This window comes from Electrophorus electricus, chromosome 24 (genome assembly GCF_041902795.1).
Source record: "Electrophorus electricus isolate QZ-2024a chromosome 24, ASM4190279v1, whole genome shotgun sequence".
In the NCBI taxonomy this organism is placed as follows: Eukaryota; Metazoa; Chordata; class Actinopteri; order Gymnotiformes; family Gymnotidae; genus Electrophorus; species Electrophorus electricus.
Window position 1 is genome coordinate 408,192 of NC_137520.1, and position 18,623 is coordinate 426,814.

General features: G+C 45.5%; 2 protein-coding genes across 6 annotated transcripts; both read right to left on the minus strand.

Moving 5' to 3' along the window:
• Positions 1-421: 421 nt before the first annotated feature.
• On the minus strand, positions 422-12,901 carry rbm10 (RNA binding motif protein 10). Of its 4 annotated transcripts, none has more exons than XM_027025596.3 (22): positions 12,745-12,901; positions 11,853-11,948; positions 11,170-11,680; positions 10,486-10,677; positions 10,123-10,192; positions 8,314-8,387; positions 7,058-7,144; positions 6,816-6,876; positions 6,511-6,669; positions 6,235-6,395; positions 5,895-5,992; positions 5,120-5,207; positions 4,324-4,528; positions 4,060-4,169; positions 3,786-3,867; positions 3,466-3,557; positions 2,865-3,059; positions 2,325-2,495; positions 2,170-2,232; positions 1,443-1,625; positions 1,310-1,357; positions 422-1,195 (listed from the first exon to the last, which is right to left on the minus strand). In XM_027025596.3, the coding sequence occupies exons 2-22, from the start codon at positions 11,867-11,869 to the stop codon at positions 1,103-1,105; spliced, it is 2,760 nt and encodes a 919-aa protein (XP_026881397.2). In that variant the 5' UTR covers positions 11,870-11,948; positions 12,745-12,901; the 3' UTR covers positions 422-1,102. The 4 variants fall into 4 exon arrangements, with proteins under 4 accessions (XP_026881397.2, XP_035378341.1, XP_035378339.1 ...); XM_035522448.2 differs by lacking the exon at positions 12,745-12,901 and adding an exon at positions 12,589-12,738 and having other exon boundaries at positions 1,443-1,622; XM_035522446.2 differs by lacking the exon at positions 12,745-12,901 and adding an exon at positions 12,589-12,738.
• A 1,210-nt stretch (positions 12,902-14,111) lies between these two features.
• rhoac (ras homolog gene family, member Ac) lies at positions 14,112-18,413 on the minus strand. Of its 2 annotated transcripts, none has more exons than XM_027025598.3 (5): positions 18,348-18,413; positions 16,450-16,605; positions 15,813-15,933; positions 15,115-15,245; positions 14,112-14,979 (listed from the first exon to the last, which is right to left on the minus strand). In XM_027025598.3, the coding sequence occupies exons 2-5, from the start codon at positions 16,603-16,605 to the stop codon at positions 14,806-14,808; spliced, it is 582 nt and encodes a 193-aa protein (XP_026881399.1). In that variant the 5' UTR covers positions 18,348-18,413; the 3' UTR covers positions 14,112-14,805. The 2 variants fall into 2 exon arrangements, with proteins under 2 accessions (XP_026881399.1, XP_026881398.1); XM_027025597.3 differs by lacking the exon at positions 18,348-18,413 and adding an exon at positions 16,822-18,136.
• Between the last annotated feature and the right edge of the window lie 210 nt (positions 18,414-18,623).

Genomic DNA, 18,623 nt, shown 5'->3' on the forward strand with positions numbered 1-18,623 from the left:
TATTTTCAGAATTAAGCCTGGTCCTCTCGTCCCTGCCTTGGTGTCATCATCAGTGATGATTTGTACGCTGTTGGGCTGACTGGCCGTTTCAGACACCACACCACTCACCCTGCAGTGAAAACGATGCAACCTAACGCTTTATCCGACACTCACTGGGCACGACCAGACAGCAGGCACCTCATACTGCCAGTGGGCAGCAATATAAAACAAAACACGACAAGAACTAGACATTCCCATATTACCATAAATATTTGTTCTTTCCTCAAAAACTCCAATTATTTTTACAGTAAATAAAACGATCGTTTTAAAAATGATCATCACAGTTTGATAAAATATGTAAGAGGATGTTTTCCTAAACTTAAGGAGCCTACTAAGTGTAGACGACAGAATGTGAGAGCATATATCTAATACTACACAAATATAATCTGTCACATAAAACTTTATGTACTATCATTAAGTGTTATGTACAGCATATAAGTCAAACATTTCTGCTCTGCACCTTCATGCAGGTGCCGGTCAGATCAGATTTCTCACTTCACATTCGCTCTAGATGTGCGTCACTCCCGTCATAAATGTCGTACTCCAACGCACAACAGATGCATAGAAGGCTGTTTAGTGCATCCGCACTGGTGTTCCTGTGCCTAAACGATTGTATCTCACGCCAGTCCATGTGGAAGTCAAACAAATTAAATTCACACCATTCGAAGCAGAACTGGCCATCTGGGACTCAGCCCTGTTGATTTCCTTCTGAACTTGAACTAAATGCTGAGATAACACACTGAACTTTAAAAGTAAAAAAAAAAAAAACAAGTAAAAAAAACAAAAAAAAACAAGTCCAGTACTAAAAATGTATTGTGTGTGGGTGTGAGCACATACATTATTAGCGCACCAGTGCAAGAAGATATTGTTAGCACCTCTCAGAGTGTTGAGACAGTGTGAGCCAGGAGCCCCGTTTTAACAAGCACAAGAGCCCTGAGACTTACAACACACACCATCTCAGAGAGGGAACTGGGCACGGAAGGAACTAAAGAATCACGAGAGACGTCGAACAATGTTGTACGCTCAAAAAGTTAGCAGCAGAGAGCAGGTTTGCCATCTGCTGTTACAGGGGGCTGGGTTTCCTCTTTTTGACCTCGGGCTGTTCTGGAAACAGGCCTTTCTCCCTCCGGACGGCAGCGCGGTCCCTGGACTTCATCTGCCGTGGAAACAAGAGCCAGGAAACAGAAGAACGTTCGGCAACAGAAAAGCAGACCCGCGAAACTAGGTTCGCTTTTTTAAACTTCTGCATAACGCGTAGCACGTTCCTCACCTCCCCTTCCTGGGGCCCCTGCCTCGCACGCCGCTGCTCAAGGTTTTGCTGTAAAAGAAGGAAACATGTGAAGTTCGTCTGTAGCCCCAAAACATCCGAAGCCAGAAGCGCGTCTGTAGGACGTCCTTCTCACCTTGTGCAACTCGGAGAGCTGCTGATGTCTGAGCAGCGCCTCTTTACTGGGAAACTGCCTCCGACACAGCAGGCAGGCCAGCTTGCTCCAGTCCGTCAGACGCTCCTCCTTCTCTCCTCCCTCCTCTTCGCTGTCCGTCTCCCCTCGGTACGCTGCGACCAGCCCCTGCGGAGGACTCCCCTGCTGGGTACCGACACCAGACGGCCGGGGAGGTAAGATTAATGAGGAGCAGCGTTCCAGATAGATAGTCTGGGTAGTCTCAAGGGCTGGAAAAACCACGCAGCAATTTTTTAATCGTGATAATACACTAAATCAATAATTTACCCAGAAAACTTCTGATATGGAGCCAATTATCACCCTAGCAACGGAAGGATGTGCTCAGTGGGCAATGATACAGACACACAAAATTCATTTGATAATGGAAACCACTGAACACTCATGTGGAAGGATTCAGATTGTTTAGCTTTGCGAATCTTGAACAAACAAATAAAAATAAATAAATAAATGGTGGGGGACTTGTAAAAGGAATCATTTGCAAAATTGCTGCCTTTTTTGTGATATTCACATTACACAGGCCAGTATCGTGATTATGACCAACAAACGATTTATTGAGCAATCCCATCAGCTGCTAAATGGTGTTTGCTTTGAGTTGTTTGTCATAAGTATGAGCTATTGAGAACAGAAACCAAGTACACTCTCAGCTCTCCTCTTGACAAAATCCACTCACCTCTCTCTCCTCAAGCGGATTTATCTGGTCGATGAGAATTTGTGGCCGTTCCGTCAAGGCTCCCTACCCAACAAACCCCCAGTTCAGAGATTAAAATCGCAGAAAACACTCGGAGGGACACAGATCATCAACAGCGGGTGTTCGGAGCTCTCCACCTTCTTCTCCAGGATGGCGTAACCGGCGTCCGCGCTGGCCGACTCCCGCCGGTCGTCGGGTCGGCCCTGGCCGCCCGGGCGGGCGTGCACGGGAGCCGAGGAGGACAGCGAGCGCACGGTCTCCTTCTGCCTGTTCAGGGACTTGGCCCAGCGCTCCATGTCTTTGGCTATCTGAAACCCGCACACGGCGCGCGACTGCTGGGTCATCACTTCAAATATCACTCAAATAACGAACAGAGACACCATGTGGTGGATACACTGCTGCGATGCCGAGACAGTCACTATAACCAGACACCCCGAACACAAGCACTTACCCACTTAACCGAACGAACCTAGAGCGACAAACCCCACAATCATGGTGCACTGACATTTTCAGCAGATGCCCATCAGAAACAACTTAGACAGCACGTGTGTGTGCTGGGACGTGAACCCGTGACCTTGTGCGAGCTGTCGCACCCCCTCTACATTAATGGCTCTTAGCATGTTTGCAGGCATCCCGGTCTAGTCTGTATCGTGTATGGAGTCACTCCAGACGTGCACCTGCTGGGCGGTCTTGGTCTTGGGCTTGTCCTTCTTCTCCTTGGAGCTGTTTGCCGGGGCCAACGGGTCAGAGGTTGTCGCAGCAGGATCGATGGTGGCATCGATGGCAGGAGGCGTTTGTGCTGAGGCAGGAACATACGTGTGATTCTCTCCATCCCAGTACATGTACTGCTGAGTGTGGGAGTTGAAATAGTACTGCGGAACCAGAGAACCAACGACCATCAACACACCATCACCACCACCCGAAAACAAGCAAGACACGAGTAACCCACATACTGGGATCCATAAGTCATGATTCTCCCACATACTGGGATCCATATAACAATTTTTAACAGATCTTTTGACAAGGTATTTTCAAAAAGAAGATAAACAAATGACACTCACTTCTGAATTCATTTAAATGTGAGAAAGTACACAGTGGTCAAAGACTTATGGAAATGTTATCTTGGGATTTTCTTTTGTGTTCTTCCCCAGTCTTTTTTAATGATATGTATAGAGTTGCTTGCATGTGCCGTATAAATTAAATAAATTTAGCTTTAAATAGCTCGCTAGCGGAGGTCCCCCCCCGCGCCTGGCCAGACGTCTCTGCTGTGCCGTTTACCTGCGAGTTGGCGTCGTAGTAGAGGCCTGTGAGAGGGTCATAGTAGTAACCTGAGCTCTCGTCATACTGATAAGTGGACACGTCCGGATCGGCTGCAGGAAGGAAACGCCCAATTCTCACATTCATTGACAAATCACTTATGGTAATTAATTAATCCACTATCACAGAACCAGTTCAAAAACAGTAAACAAGCAGGTGAGGTACATCACGCTGGTCTTTAGGCCAAATGCCGGTGGACGGCCTCGGTGAGCTGCAACACCGGACTCTGTTCTCCAGTGTACAACAGCCAGTCTCTGGAGGAACATCGTAACATAACTCACGGTACTGCTGGCGCTCTCCAGCTGTTCCCGGGGTGACAGGCTGCGGCTTTCCGATGATCTCCACCTGCTGAGACACTGGAGCCTACAAACACGCGCGCAGCAAGAATTCACCAATAATGCTGAAGAAAATTAGTAAGAGAATTAGTGTTTGCATAGATGAAGTGAATGTTTGGTCAGTGAATGAGTAAGTGTTTGCATTTGAGTGAGGGCTTTGTACTGGGTGAATGCTTGCTTTTGTGTGTGTGTGTGTGTGTGTGTGTGTGTGTGTACGTACCTGACTGGGCTGGGTGTAGGCAGCTGTGGTGAGCAGCTGAGAATGGCTCTGTGTGACTGCCCCTGAAGAACTGACCCCTGGAGCTTCAGTTATAGTGGGAATTGGAGCAGCTGGATGGACACCCACACACCCAATCAACATTTAATCAGACACCCTACCGTTCAATGACAAACACTCCTAGAAACAGGAAACCGACTTATGCATCACACTTTAAATTACTGTACGCGAGGATACACGCGCATGTTGAGAGCTCCGCCCCCTCACCTGTAGCCACAGCTCGTCCCTCATAGGCTCCCATTAGCCCTGGAGCAGGGGAGGCCAGCCCCGCCCCCGCTACGGAACCAGCACCTTTATAGCTTTGTCCCTCAATGCTGCCCCCTTCAGGTCCCTCCTGACCAAACAGGACTGCCCGCTGCTGGTACATGCTGAGGTCACCTGCTGGGGCATCTGTGGGGTTGTTTTGGCTGGTCTGGAGAGGGCGAGAGGTCAGCTTAGAGAACACCCACCGCTGGGCACAACACAGCCCCTTGTACATGGCTGTTCGCTTCACATGCAAAATTTAATTTGCTCATTAATACTGACCTCACTGACCATAAAAAAAAAAAAAATCATTCTTTTGTCCTGTTGGGGACTTTATACTTGCCGTTTGCTAGTGTCCAAGGCTAAATTAGGAGTAAAACTAAAAAAAGTAAAATTATAAAAAGTAAAAAACCAGATGATAAACGGTCTGGCCAGTTAAAATCCTTTGACAGATGTATTAGTCAGTATGCTAAACACAACTGGATACAGCACCCAGTCTAATTATTCTGTGAAGTGATGTGGAAACTGTTCCTACAGTGTAATACATTTAACATTTTACATTTAGCACGTTTTAAAATTTCAATATTATTCTAATTTTTGGCTTTTTAAAAATATTTTTATTCTAATGTTTCATTTCTAAGCCCTTACCCACATCTTTTGGCTAAGCAACTATTAACACTGAAAATCTGTGTGGGGCAAGTACTATAGCACAGTGTGCGAAGCCCTGCAGGCCAGTGGGCTAAGGTAACTGTGTGTGTACCTGGGACACGGCCCACTGCGCAGCAGCTATGGCTGTGCTGGCTGCTGTAGCTGCACTCACACGACTTCCATCAGCCGGGAACACGTCCCTGCAGACAGAACAAAGATACTGGTGTTTGTCAAAGCAGGATTGGAGCTGGGGCTGTGTGGTTGGAGTTGGGAAAGAATATATTTGAGGTTTAAAGAACACAAAACGATTGTGTTCCCCCTTCAGAGCTGCGAAACGCCTCATCTAAACCCTCCAGGCTTCTGTGGAGCTGTGGATCCCTGCATGTAACTCGTGCGTTCCCACTGGTCTAATTCTACTGCTCATAACAGCCAGACCTAATTGTGTTTGATACTGGATAATCATAACTGTTTTCGATTTTATCTGATCTGATAAAACATGATTATCTGCTTATTCACTTCTGCTCTTTGGTAACAGTAGTTCCACTGGCCATGACACTTTAACTTACTCTGTCCAGTCCTGGAGGACTGAATGAAACCCTCAATCTCAGAGTACCAGTGGCCATAGAAACAAGTCAAACTGAAGTCACCTGGTACTTTAAATACGCCCGCCACCACGTGCCATGTTCAGGTTCGACGTGATCGCGTTGGCCACTTCGGTAAACATCACAGAACGGAAGTCCAAAGTCTGAGAAACTAGCGTGCACGGGTTCCCAGAGATTTCAATTGGGCATCAGTCTCCTTAAGCCCCACCCACTTAGAGCAGTGCACTAACTCTCCCTAAGCCTCTCCCCATCAGAGCAGCGTTAAAGTGTCTGGAGGTTCTGTACCGTTTGGAGCCCTTGGCAAACTCCACAGACACCACCTTCCCATCGATGGCCAGCGCAGGCTGCAAGGCCTGCAGGATCTGCAGGAGCTGAGACGCCTCCTGCAGGACACGCAGAGAAACGCCCATCCAAAGGCACCATTACCCACAAGGGATGTTGCAAACAGGATCGTTGTGGTGCAGCAGGATGAGAACAAGAATTTGCATGTTTCTACTACAGTTAATACGGATTCAACACACGTCACACAGATAACACCGATTTCATATAACGAGACTCAGCTCTGTTTGAGTCATGTTCAGTCGTTCAGAAGTCGGTATTAGTGACGTGTTTAGTGCTGTCCTACCACGATGGTGGTGAGCTGCAGGAAGGCGAAGCCACGATTGAGCTGTGTCTGTTTGTCTTTAATGAGTCGCACGTTGGAAGGAGACAGAGTGGCATATGGGGCCAGGGCTGTCAGAATGGCCTCCAGGGTGGTATGAGGACCCAGGTTCCTGAGAATCAGGGCTAAACAACACACACACACACACTTGTACTAATAGCAATGTGTCTGTGCATGCATATAAGAAAGGGGTGGAAGGGAGAGAGAGAGAGAGAGAGAGAGTGAGAGAGAGGAACTTACTGTCATTGGCCACCTCTGCTGTTTGAGATGACGTGCTAATGTTCAGGAGGGGTGCAGCGGCCTGGTAGATGGTGGGAAGAGGCAGTAAGCCCTGTGTTGAGTCTTTTACCTGCCCCTGGGGTAATTCCTTCTGCACCAGCGGCAGTTTGAGCTCAGCTTCTGAGGAGAGAAGAAGAAATACCTGGTTTTGTAATAGAATCACAACACATGCAACACTCACACAGACTCCGGCCTCCCACGTAAAATAAAAAAATCGTGGAGAGAGATTTAACAGAGAATAAGAAACAGACCTCCTCTCAGAATACCTGATTTTGGAACTCCACATTTAAAACACCGCTCCCGCCGCTTGAAGTTCTGTACCCCGCACTGGAAAATACATCATACAAGCTTTAACCAAAGCAACAATAACACTGATCAGAAATCAGTCACAACTGTCATAACATATAATCACCATTTCTCTCATTAACTACTTTAGGACTTTTGTTTTTTTTTACCCATAGCCGAAGCACGACGCGCAGTGTGAAACATGAGCTGTATTGGTAGCTACCTTGTTGCAAAGCCAGTCTTCATTAGCGCGAGGCTTTGGGTCACTGTAGTGCATGGCCACCCTCTGTCCCAGGACAGTGAGGACTCTCTGAGTGGAGAGACAGAGTGAGAGGCAGAGCAGGAGGAGGAGAAGAGGAGGGGAGAGATAGTATAGCAGTCAGGACCAAAGATGCACACCTCCCAAGCCTCCTCACAAGAGAAGGTCAGCAAGAGGAAACAGAGGTACAAAGAGAGAGAGAGAGGGGGGGGGGGGGGGGGGTCACCTTCAGCTTGAGAAGTTTGGGACGGACGAGGTGGTCTGCGTGTGAGAGAGCGTGAGAGGATTTCACCCTCTCCCGGGCTCGGACTGTAACACCTCCCCCATTCAGGGGAACATCACTCGCATGGCCTTAGCGTTCCCTAACCAACCACTGCTGCCCACCCTAAAGACCACAACCAACCCAGTGGAAAACAACCCCCTGAGAGTTCCACGACACCAAGGTAAGAACAAGCACTCAAATGTTAGATTGTCTATGGACAAATAAATGATAGATAAATAAAAACAACGGACGCTTAATATATAGTGAGAGCATTTTTAAAGATTAATAATAATAATAATAATAATAATAACAAAAAAACAACATTCTATGGTTTCTGAATATTTAAAGCCAGTTTCAGGAATATTCAGGCTACTCAGGCATTCCCGCCCTTAGCTCTCAGAGTAAGCCAAGCTTCACGGGACTTGATAGGACAGTCCCTACAGGACTTCACATTCCAGCACCAGTGTCTACTGTAGACAACTGACCTTCTATAGCAGGTCTACTGTAGAGAAGGTCTTTCTACAGTATGTCTATTGCTCTATTTGGGGTTCTGAGACCAAACTCCAGCACAAGTGAACAGAAGGCTGACGAACTGAACTGTGCCAGTTAAAAGGCTGATAATTGTAGCGGCTCCCGTGATAACTCCATCCTATCTACTCATCTACAGCTGGATGCAGGACAAAAGAAGAATAAACCAAACCCACAGAAGGTCATCATCTGTGATACAGTAACTCCATCACACACCGTGAGGGAAGAGGCATTGAGTTTAGGCACACTCAGTGTAGACCCACAAATGTGAATTCAGAAAGGGTTGGTGTGTATGGGGGTGTGTGTGTGTGTGTGTGTGTGTGTGTGTAATGACCTGGTAGCTCTCCGTTCAGCGACTGTGTGTGTGTGTGTAGTGTGTGTGTGTATAAATATATATACATATAGGTGTGTGTGTGTAGTGTGAAGTGACCTGGTTGCTCTCCATCCAGCGACTGGCCTCCTGCAAGTGATTAAACTCGACGAAGGCGAATCCCCGGCTCTGACCTGGAGACACAGCCGCCGGCCATGACGACAGAACAACAACAACAACAACGCAGTGAGGAGTTAGTGAGGTCACATCCAGAGAGAGAGAGAGAGAGAGAGAGAGAGAGAGAGAGAGACTGAGCAAATGCAAGTGTGTGCATGTGTGAGACAGTAGGCGTTTGTGCACGCACACGCGTGAGACAGAAGGAAAGGTGTTGTGTCTGTGGGTGTGCCTGATGAGACAGAGAGAGAATAACAGGGAAATGGAATAGACTGGGACAGCTCTGACCAGTTTAGGTGCACTCATTGGTTTGTAGACTGTCACTGGTATTGATATTAGAACACAAATACTCAGCTGAATTAAAAACACAGACAGACAGACAGACAGACACACACACACACACAAGAAAACAAACTTCATATTATCAGTGACATAAGAATGGAGTCCAGCAACTATTTACATGTTCATAATGATTTAGCCTGTGGTTTATTCACACAGATTCGTCATGCCCCTGCACGATTTCTGATCCTTTCTGTTGAAGCTCTATTATCCAAAGCGTTTAGGCAACATCTGAAAAAACTGAACAGTTTTATGCTGGCTTTTCCTCTTCTTATCTTCCTGTATCCTTTAAGTATGTAGGTAAAACATGAACATACCTAAAGAATGTAGGTTTAGTCAAGACACTAATCTAGAAGATATAGAACATAGCATTATACAAGCCACTAATGTAGACTAACCTAAAGAACGCATCTTTCCTCAAGATACTTATCTAGAATAACCTAAAGAACGCATCTTTCCTCAAGATACTTATCGAGAATAACCTAGAATGTGTTTTTAATTTATGATCTTTTGCTGTCTGCTGCATAACAAACACAACCGCAAGAATGGATTGTGATAAAATTATACAACTATAGAAACTATGCATAAACTGTTTTCCTGAATATATAGACACAAACCTTGCAAGTGAACAAATAAATCTGTGAAAAGCCTCGTATTCACGGACACTTTGACCTCAACGACAGCGTAATCAGGGCTGATTAGATGCACTGTGCACTGATTAGATGCACAAGATGACAGGCCATCGAGTTCCAAAAACAAACTCTCACAATGAACCCAGAAGGGGATGAGTGTTCTGCACACTGCATGATCCCGCAGATCAACACAAACAAATAGTCCCCAAGGCAAGCTGTAAACACACAGGTAATTATACTGGAGTCTTCATACTTACACAGGAGTGAAACCCCGCACCCTGCACAAAACCGCTCACGCACACGTATGGGATGACGCCGCGTGCGTACGAGTGCACAGGTAAGTTCCTTCTGCCGTACATCCTTGCAGCTTTGTTAGGCGACGGGGTTAAAGAGTGTAAGAATGCGTGCGTGCGTGACGTTTTGGACAGTATGGCAGTTCTGTGACAGGATGAGGGGGGCGCGACTCCGAAGTGGAGCAGAGAGCAAGAGAAGAGTGTGTTTGGGCACTGTGATGGCTGCACAGCACAGGTAGATGGCATACAGTTATCAAAGCATCAAAGCTACTGACACCTGCCTCGCGGCCAGGCTTGACTAGGCAAAGGAGCACGCGACGTAAACAGGCCGAGACCACTCTGAAGGAGTAAATTAGGTTTTGTTGAATTTGTTGGTGGTGGTTGGTGTGTGTGTGTGGTTTTTTTTTGGTTTTTTTTAAAGAGAGAAGCGTAAAGGAACGGTGAAGAGAAACGCGGGGTATGGCAGAACCCCCAGGGCAGGGTGAACTCACCTGAGGATTTATTCCTCATGAGACGGACCTCTCGGGGCTGGACGCCCTGCTCCTGTAGCCGGGTCCTGATCTGAAAGGCCCAGACACATCGTCAATGCTCACATCTGCCTACTGCCAACAGAACAACCAAAGGCTAATGCACGTCTGGGGACATGTCTCGTTTACGCAGCTGACCTTACAAAAAAAACAAAACATTTCAATTATAAATGAAATAATGAAATTGTAAATTTGTAAAGAAATACAAACAATGAACAATTTCACAAAGTCATTTGTGAACCTCTTTTAGCTTCTGAGGGCCTTAAATTATAAATCATTCACGATTTTAACTTAATCTTTGTAATCATCTGTAAGGGAGGCTCTCACCTCGCTGACGGTGGCGTTTGGGGGCAGCATTCTCAGCATGACGATGTTACTGGGCCTCTCCACCTGCTCTCCCTCAGACCTGTAGTCCTGGTCATGGAGCTCTGCGTCCTCCAGGCCTGCCCCTGAGCCAGGCGGGAAGCCGCCCTCGTCGGCCTCATCTCTCCCTGCTGGCTGGTGCTGGCCGGCGAAACCCTGGAGCGAGAGGTTGGCTCGCGTTAGCCACCAGGCACGCCGCTTTTCCGTGGATGCTGTCATTTCTTTTAGTAGCTGCCAATACATGCACGCTGAACTCAATTATCGAGCAACAAGACTGACTGTACTGAGCTATGCTGAAACAGCCGTGCAACGTTACTGCAAAACCTGGAAAAGAAACGTGGAACGTTTCAAAGACCAAGACAGGAAATGAACTCAGAACTTGAGAGTGTGACAAAATAAAAGTTTTATGTCCTGCATCCTGCAGTATTACACAGCTTAGTGTTCCCTCTGCTCTAAAACAGCTGACTGTTCGTGAAAGCGTTTCAGCTCCTGAGCAAAGTCAGGAAAGCTCTACATGAGCCTTCTGTGTCTGGAGCTTAAGAAACCTGAATGAAAAGAACAAATATGAGAACAACATGAAGAACAGCAGCTTCTGCCTCTTCACTCAAGAGTGATGTTAAGAGTGACATTCATTCTCACTACGCTCACCCGTCCTTGGCCAATGCCTCTGGAGTACTTCTCTTCTTCGGGTTGCCTTGCTGTGCCGTAGTCCTCCTGAGGGGGCCCACTCTGGCTCACGAATCTAGCCCACTCTTCTCCCACCTCTGGAAGGTGTGGGGCTCGGTTGTCCGGCTGCATCTGCCCGGGTCTAAAAGGCGGACCGTCCCGCCTGTGCGCCTCCCGCTCTGCCTCAAAGCGATACTCTCGCTCCTCCTGCTGGAAGCGTGCGGCCATCGCCGGTGCCGGTGGGATATGGGGGAAAGCTTTACCCCGTCGGTTCCCATCAATTCCTCTAAATCCCCTCTGTCTGAATCCTACAGGGTTTTCAGGGAAGTGGCCGGAACTGAAATCTGGCATCCCTCTTAAACCGTCGTCCCGGCCGTGCTGCCGGTCGTTGGTAAGACCGTTATCTTGTCCATAGCCACGGTAGTCCATGTCCCTATAATCATGGTCCTCTGTGTCTTTGCCATAGCGGCCCATGCGGTTTGCACGGCCACCCCTGACAAACACAAGCAAAAATAAGAGTTTAGGATTGGATGAATTTCAGGGGAGTTAGAATCAGACTATTTTCTATTCCATGCACTTCGTCTGGATATGTACGAGCAACCCTACTTATTCAGATGTATTATTATTGTTGTTGACAAGCAGGACTCCAGTAAATAAACACTTACCGCCTCTCATAATCCATGTTCAGAAGCTGTCTCTGGGCAACGCCCCCTTGTCAGTCAGCTTGCCACATTTAACGACAACACAATATTAGATCGTTCCTGTAAGTAATTAAGTAAATGTCTGTTAATGGGAATGTTAATAAGTCGAAAAATAAAACAGTTCCAGCAACGTCGAATAATGCAGACTGATCCTATAGCTACTTCTACAACAGTTAGGCAGCCTATTACAGTTAGCTAAGATATCATACCTAAATACGATGCCGACGGGCCACCACATGAACTAAGAACAAGACTTTACTTAACGTCCAGTCTGGTTAAAGCGACTTAGTTAGTTAGTTAGAAATCTAATCACTTTTATCCATTAGCCACCTAGCTAGCCAGCTAAGCAGCTAGCCAACACGGAGCCGACCAGTTATTCTGGTGTGGCGAAGCTAGTGAGCTCGATTATACCTATAATTATTATAACTATAACTGCGAAGATTAGTGAGCTTAATTATTCTAATTTAATTACCAGTATCATGATTTTCATACTTTGCACCCAAAACGACTGAATGCACCTCGCTAGCTTTCCTGGCTAGGTTAACTAGCTTCATAGCTAACCAGTTAACTACATTAGCTTTACTAGCGAAGTAACGCTGGCCAAACAACCACATGAGCTAAACTACGACGTCAATTTAGAAAATTTGATGTAAATTACAATTTTCAAAGAAAGCGTAGTTAGAATAACTGAATACCTTACCTCTGATATTACAAGCAGCCTCACTGCGCTAGCTTAGCTAACGACTGTAGCGTAAGCTCAAGGTTGCCAGATCCACCCGACAGACTCCTCGTGGAGCATAAAACCACGTAACGTAACTATACTATAACACGTGGTCCAAGGCAGATCTGTCCTTACCTTTCGCAGATATATACTGTCGAAAATGTAGTTGACGCTAAGTCATCATAAAACCCAAAACCTTCTGCATGAATCATATATTCGGTTCGATAAGCCCAGAGTTAAGTAGCACTAGCCGCGTTAACACGCATCTGGCGGGGGGGTTGGTTCCTGGGATCTCCTGGAGCCCGGGCACCAATTGCCACATCTCCGATTACCACATCTTTTCTAGCCTTCTCGTGTTCCTCATTTCTGACGTTGCATTTACTCGGGATTGCCATATATATCACTACAGTCCTGTTCTGTTGTTTATCCACCACTACTATGTCTGTCTGTATCTGGTAGTCCCGCAGGATCTTAGCATGGTGGTTTTCTGCCACCTTTGGGGGTCTCTACCACTTCGACCTTGGAGCTTTCAGCCTGTTCTTATTTCTGTACACTATCTGAACCACTTGGTTATGGTGTTTCACATACGCTCTGCCTGCCAGCATCTTGCATCCTGCTGTTATGTTCTGGATTGTCTCAGAGGTGTCTTTGCACACCTGAATCTGGGGTGGGAGATCCCAGCCTCTATTGATCTGGTATTCAGGGCTTGTTCCTGTGCTGCCATGATTAGTGCCTCTGTGGTCTTTCAGTCCAGCCTTTTGCAGACATTGGTAGGATTTCTCCATATCGGACACTTCCACTCTCTGCTGTTGGTGCATTCCGTGCAGGTGTTTTTCCTCCTTTGATGGTCCCTGCTCCTCACTTCCTGCAGCTGGTCCATTTGTGCTGCCAGGCGCACACTGAATGCAGGAAGCTTCTTTGGCCTGTAGTCATGGTCCACGACAGGGCCTGGAGCTGTCCAGCTCTTCATACCTGAGGCGTCCGCCAGCATGATGGTTACTGGACCCTGTTCAAGGTTGCTGGGGTCTACTCTCAGGTTCTCTAACCACTGGGCTTGTTCTTGTGTGATGTTGGATAGATCAGTGGGTTACACCACTGACTTCGGCATGTCCAGTGCGATCCCTTAGGCAAGGTGCTTTACACTACCCACTTATTTAGAAACAAGAGTCACACCGGCCCAGACGTTTCCTGGGTCAACAAATTCTGCATCAGATGTTGGGGGACCAGGACAATCTGATGAAATTGGGTTACTGAAACAAATACAAGGCACTCATGGACATGAGTAGATCATAGATATCATTTATACTTATTATGAACCTGTTCATCCAATTATGGTCTGTGAGCCTCAGTGATCATTCTGCCCTGTTTAGGGAGCACTTTCATGCTATTCTGATAAACGTAGAGCTGGAACTAAAAAAAACCCTAAGATACAGCGAAACATCAAAAGGTATTCTCAGGCAATGTCTAATTTGAAATAACAGTCAAATACAACGGAACAAAACTTGTTGGCTTTTTCATTAAAATTTTATTTTCTAAATGCAATGTTTAAAAAACGGTATGCTTTAAATAACACAAAACTGCCAAATGTTTTATGTGAGTAATATAGTCCCAGATCCTTCGAGACATCGAGATATCTATGAACAGAGAGGAAATAAACAAACAAACAAAAATCCCCAAACCAAAACCAAACAGGTTGGAGCAGGAGATGAAAAATGTGGGAATACCCACCACGATGGCCAACACCCTTTAGCTGGAAAACACATAAAATGAGGCCAAATACACTAACTTACAGAGATGGAGATCAAAAGATACACATGCATCCATTTACAAACATACGTACAGCCTGTTCAACACAGAGCACTTGCTGAAGACCGCTGGAGGACGTTCACAACAGTATAAGAGTTCGGGGCTAAAACAAATAGAAGAAAACTAAAACAACCACCATAAAAGTCCTAACTATGGAGACCTTAACCAAACCTGACCTCAGAACAGTGATCCCCAGCCCCTGCTCTGGGCTGCAAGGATGACAGATAATGCAGTGTGGCCAGAGGTCCCTCATGGTTTGTCCCCATGCTCCAGTGCCCATCTCAGATACTTCAGCTTGTACCAGAATGGGAGTGCATGTCTTCCCCCCTCCCAGTTCCTGTGCCTCTATGGCAGAGTTAACCCCTCAAGTGCCCCCGTTTCCATGGATTTCTATAGCAACAGGCAGGCATTCTTCTTCCCGCGCTTCTTTGCCTGTAGCGCCGCCCTTGTGGCCATTTCAAAGACCTCTCGCACACCATCTTTTGTCTTGGCTGAGCATTCCAAATAACCAAATGCGTTGATTCGATTGGCCATGTCTCTACCTTCTTCTGGTTTCACAGGCTCCTGCAGAAAGAAATGAGCGGTTCTTTACTTCCCCCAAGTCTCACAGGATTAAGATAACACCACGCTAGTTCCACGGCTCCGGTTCTGCACATGCCCAGCACCGTACAGTTTCTCGTTTCTGCTGGGTCCTCATACCTGTTTCATTTTGGCCAGTTCCCGTCGCGTGTGCTCGTCGTTACGCAGGTCCTTTTTGTTGCCCACGAGGATGATGGGAACATTTGGACAGAAATGTTTCACTTCTGGTGTCCACTTCTCTGGAATATTCTCTGTGACACACAACAGTGATTGTTCATTTTAAGAGAAACCCTATAAATGATTTCAGTGTTATAACAGGGACGCAGTAGATTGTCACGCTTCCCCTTTCCTTATGCAAAATGCGGGATCTGAGTAATAACCAGCAACGTGCTGCTGGGACACACAGCTGATGCACCAAAGGTAATGAGTCAGTACCACCATCACACTGACTGTTAAGAAGTGGACTAAAACACATCTCACAGATGAAGCACCGCATGTTAGTAAAATCTTGAACTATGATGTATAAATGACAAAGAACTTCTGTAAGTCACTTCTGGATAAAAGTGTCTACTAAATGCCATAAATGTAATGTAAAAATTTAATAACTTATGGAGGTGAATCTTGTATAACACGAGGAATCTTGGCTAAAATGTCTAAGTGAACATAGTTAAATGATAAAATCTCAGTGATCTTGTGTTTTATCCCCATCAAATGTGCATCATCATCACCGTCTTGTCATTTGCCCCAGAAAAGCTCTTTGTACCCCCTTCCTTTGTGTTCTCAACCAGCGTCGTACAGCCTAACCACCGGCGCCTCACCCAAGCTGTCAGGGCTGTCTACGGAAAAGCACATGAGGATGACGTCCGTGTCTGGGTAGGAGAGAGGTCTCAACCGGTCATAATCCTCCTGACCAGCAGTATCCCACAAGGCAAGCTCTACCTGGAAAAGAAAACACAGCCAAGTCCATTTTAATACTAATATTACCAGTAACTATACACACACTACTACTGCTGTTACTACTACTGCTACCATTATTATTAATAATAATCTTGCTCGGTCTAGCAAGATGATCAAAGTGAAAATCAAAAAATAAATAAAAACAAATATTTTCATGATACAGATCCTTACAGGTTAATTTCAAGAAAGCAAAGGTGCACACTTTGTGGCGGGGAATTAAAAGAAACTATTATTTGGGATGACAGTGGAGGCAAAACCCAGGTATATTTTGACCTGTGATGGCAGAATACAGAATTCACAAACACTGCACCAACTGCAGTCTGCAATCACTAAACACAGGACTGGAGTGGATCTATGAATCCACCTGTGTGTCTCCTCTCTCTGTTTCAACTCTTAATTAGTAAAACTTGGAAATTAAATCATCATGTTGTAATATCTGTATCTCTTTGATAAATTATCAGTATTAGATATTTTATTTAACGACCCCCCCCCACTTACCTGCTTTCCATCAACTTCAATGTCTGCCACGTAATTCTCAAACACAGTAGGCACATACACTTCAGGGAACTGGTCTTTACTGAACACAATGAGTAAGCATGTCTTTCCACAAGCTCCATCTCCAACTATCACCAGCTTCTTACGGATAGCAGCCATCTGAAAATGAATAGACATGTACACACACTCATAAAGCACGCGCTGAAAGGGCTGGCTAGATCATACTGACAAGCAAGAGAAGGTCCCACGTCGTCGCCGTCGAAAAGCTTCAAGGGAGAGAGGCATGCTTAAGTGAAGCAGCTGTCATTTGTTTTAAATCCTGTTGCAATTAAAAATAAACCTATAGCAGATGTAACAAAGGACGCGATAACACACCTCAGCCACGATAATCATTTCTCAAGACACGAGCACCTCTTTTAGTCAGAGTCTTGGCCATCTCAAAGCCCGTGTGGATGTCCAAGTGCCACTAACTTCACTTTAGGCAAGTTCTGCTACTTTTACCAAATAAGGGTCAAAATTCTGTGTTGATTGTATTGTGGCATCCTATCACTTTTGAATGTGCCAAAAGCATGTCCTAAGGTTGTAAACGCAGTTAAAATAAAAATGTTTTACCTAAGTAAAGCCAGCTAAGATAAGGATAGAGGTTGTTAGCTAACCTAAGCTGTTTATGTTAGGGGATTTGCTACAACTTCACAAATAGATAGACTATTAAAACAAACAAACAAAAAAACCTGACATTTCATTCAGCACTGTGTTAACTACACATTTTCATAAACCAGACCCTTTTGACCTTGATGTCCATATAGCTAATGAACCGGCCCGCTAATATCGGCTAAAACCATATAAATATATGTAAATATATGTAAATGTAATACCACATCCAAACTGTAACAATACCCGCTATTATCGGCTATAACCGCATCCAAACTATAACGATACCCGCTAATATCGGCTATAACCGCATCCAAACTATAACGATACCCGCTAATATCGGCTATAACCGCATCCAAACTGTAACGATACCCGCTAATATCGGCTATAACCGCATCCAAACTGTAACGATACCCGCTAATATCGGCTATAACCGCATCCAAACTGTAACGATACCCGCTAATATCGGCTATAACCGCATCCAAACTGTAACGATACCCGCTAATATCGGCTATAACCGCATCCAAACTGTAACGATACCCGCTAATATCGGCTATATCGATACTAATATCACATTCGTAAGCTGCCTGTGGTCGACGGTTCAAATGTGTGAATCATATCAATCTCACGCTGAGTTTATGTGCGGTTATGTCGGTACAGACAGACAGACAGCTGACCAATCTAACAAACCTTCCAACACTTTTGTTAAAATATTTAGATCATGTAACCTACACACAGGAGCCACAAACATCTAACGTGTAGAGTTGACGAGATGCCCAGGATCGCAGCCTAGCTAACGCTAGCTAATGGTGCCTCCCAGGCAGAGAAGCTAACGGGCTAGCCGACTAAGGCAGACGCTTCTTTAAGGAGGATGGTTGTGTGAAAGCAACGAGACGGTTAGGGAGCGTTTCTGAAAGCGGAATTAGACAAATTGACGAACATTAGCGCCTGTGCTCCACACTAACACTAACAGACGGCCGCAGTTAGCTAGTTAACCTAGCTAGCTCACCCTCACATCAAAGTCTCTGTAGTCAGAGCTAAAGCTAGCCTGCTAATTCACTCACAACTTGTAATTCAGACATCAGATAAGCGGAGATATCGAAGCATGCTTATACAGACATGTATCAGTTATATATATATATATATATATATATATATATATATATATATATATATATATATATATATATATATATATATATATATATATCAGTATTTGTTAGTTTTTAAGGAAAAAGAACAGAATTTACTGTTTGCTATAAGCCGAGGAAGCGTCCACTTTCCGTCTGACTTTAAGCTCCGCCCACTTTCAGTAATGCCACGCAACACAAGGGGGTGCATTACGAAGATAAAAGTCTCCCTAAAAATAAACACTTCTAGTTCAGAAAATGCGGTATTTGCTGGAATCAGGAAGTCTTTAGCTTACTTTCTCTTAAAGTACATACATCTGTGAAATCCTGTTTTGTGGCAAAATAGAGAAGACTGAACAGAGAAGTGGGTCAACTTATTTCACTATAGGTTTGTGT

Bases quoted from the DNA above. Each gene is read 5' to 3' on its own strand.
- rhoac (XM_027025597.3), bottom strand. The intron at 15,934-16,449 runs GTAAGTGGGGGG...TTTCTTTTCCAG, and splicing joins TTGAAGTTGATGGAAAGCAG to GTAGAGCTTGCCTTGTGGGA. The intron at 15,246-15,812 runs GTGAGGCGCCGG...TGTGTGTCACAG, and splicing joins AGACAGCCCTGACAGCTTGG to AGAATATTCCAGAGAAGTGG.
- rbm10 (XM_027025596.3), bottom strand. The intron at 6,877-7,057 runs GTAGCTACCAAT...TGTATTTTCCAG, and splicing joins AAGACTGGCTTTGCAACAAG to TGCGGGGTACAGAACTTCAA. The intron at 1,358-1,442 runs GTGAGAAGGACG...CTTCTTTTACAG, and splicing joins AGCTCTCCGAGTTGCACAAG to CAAAACCTTGAGCAGCGGCG.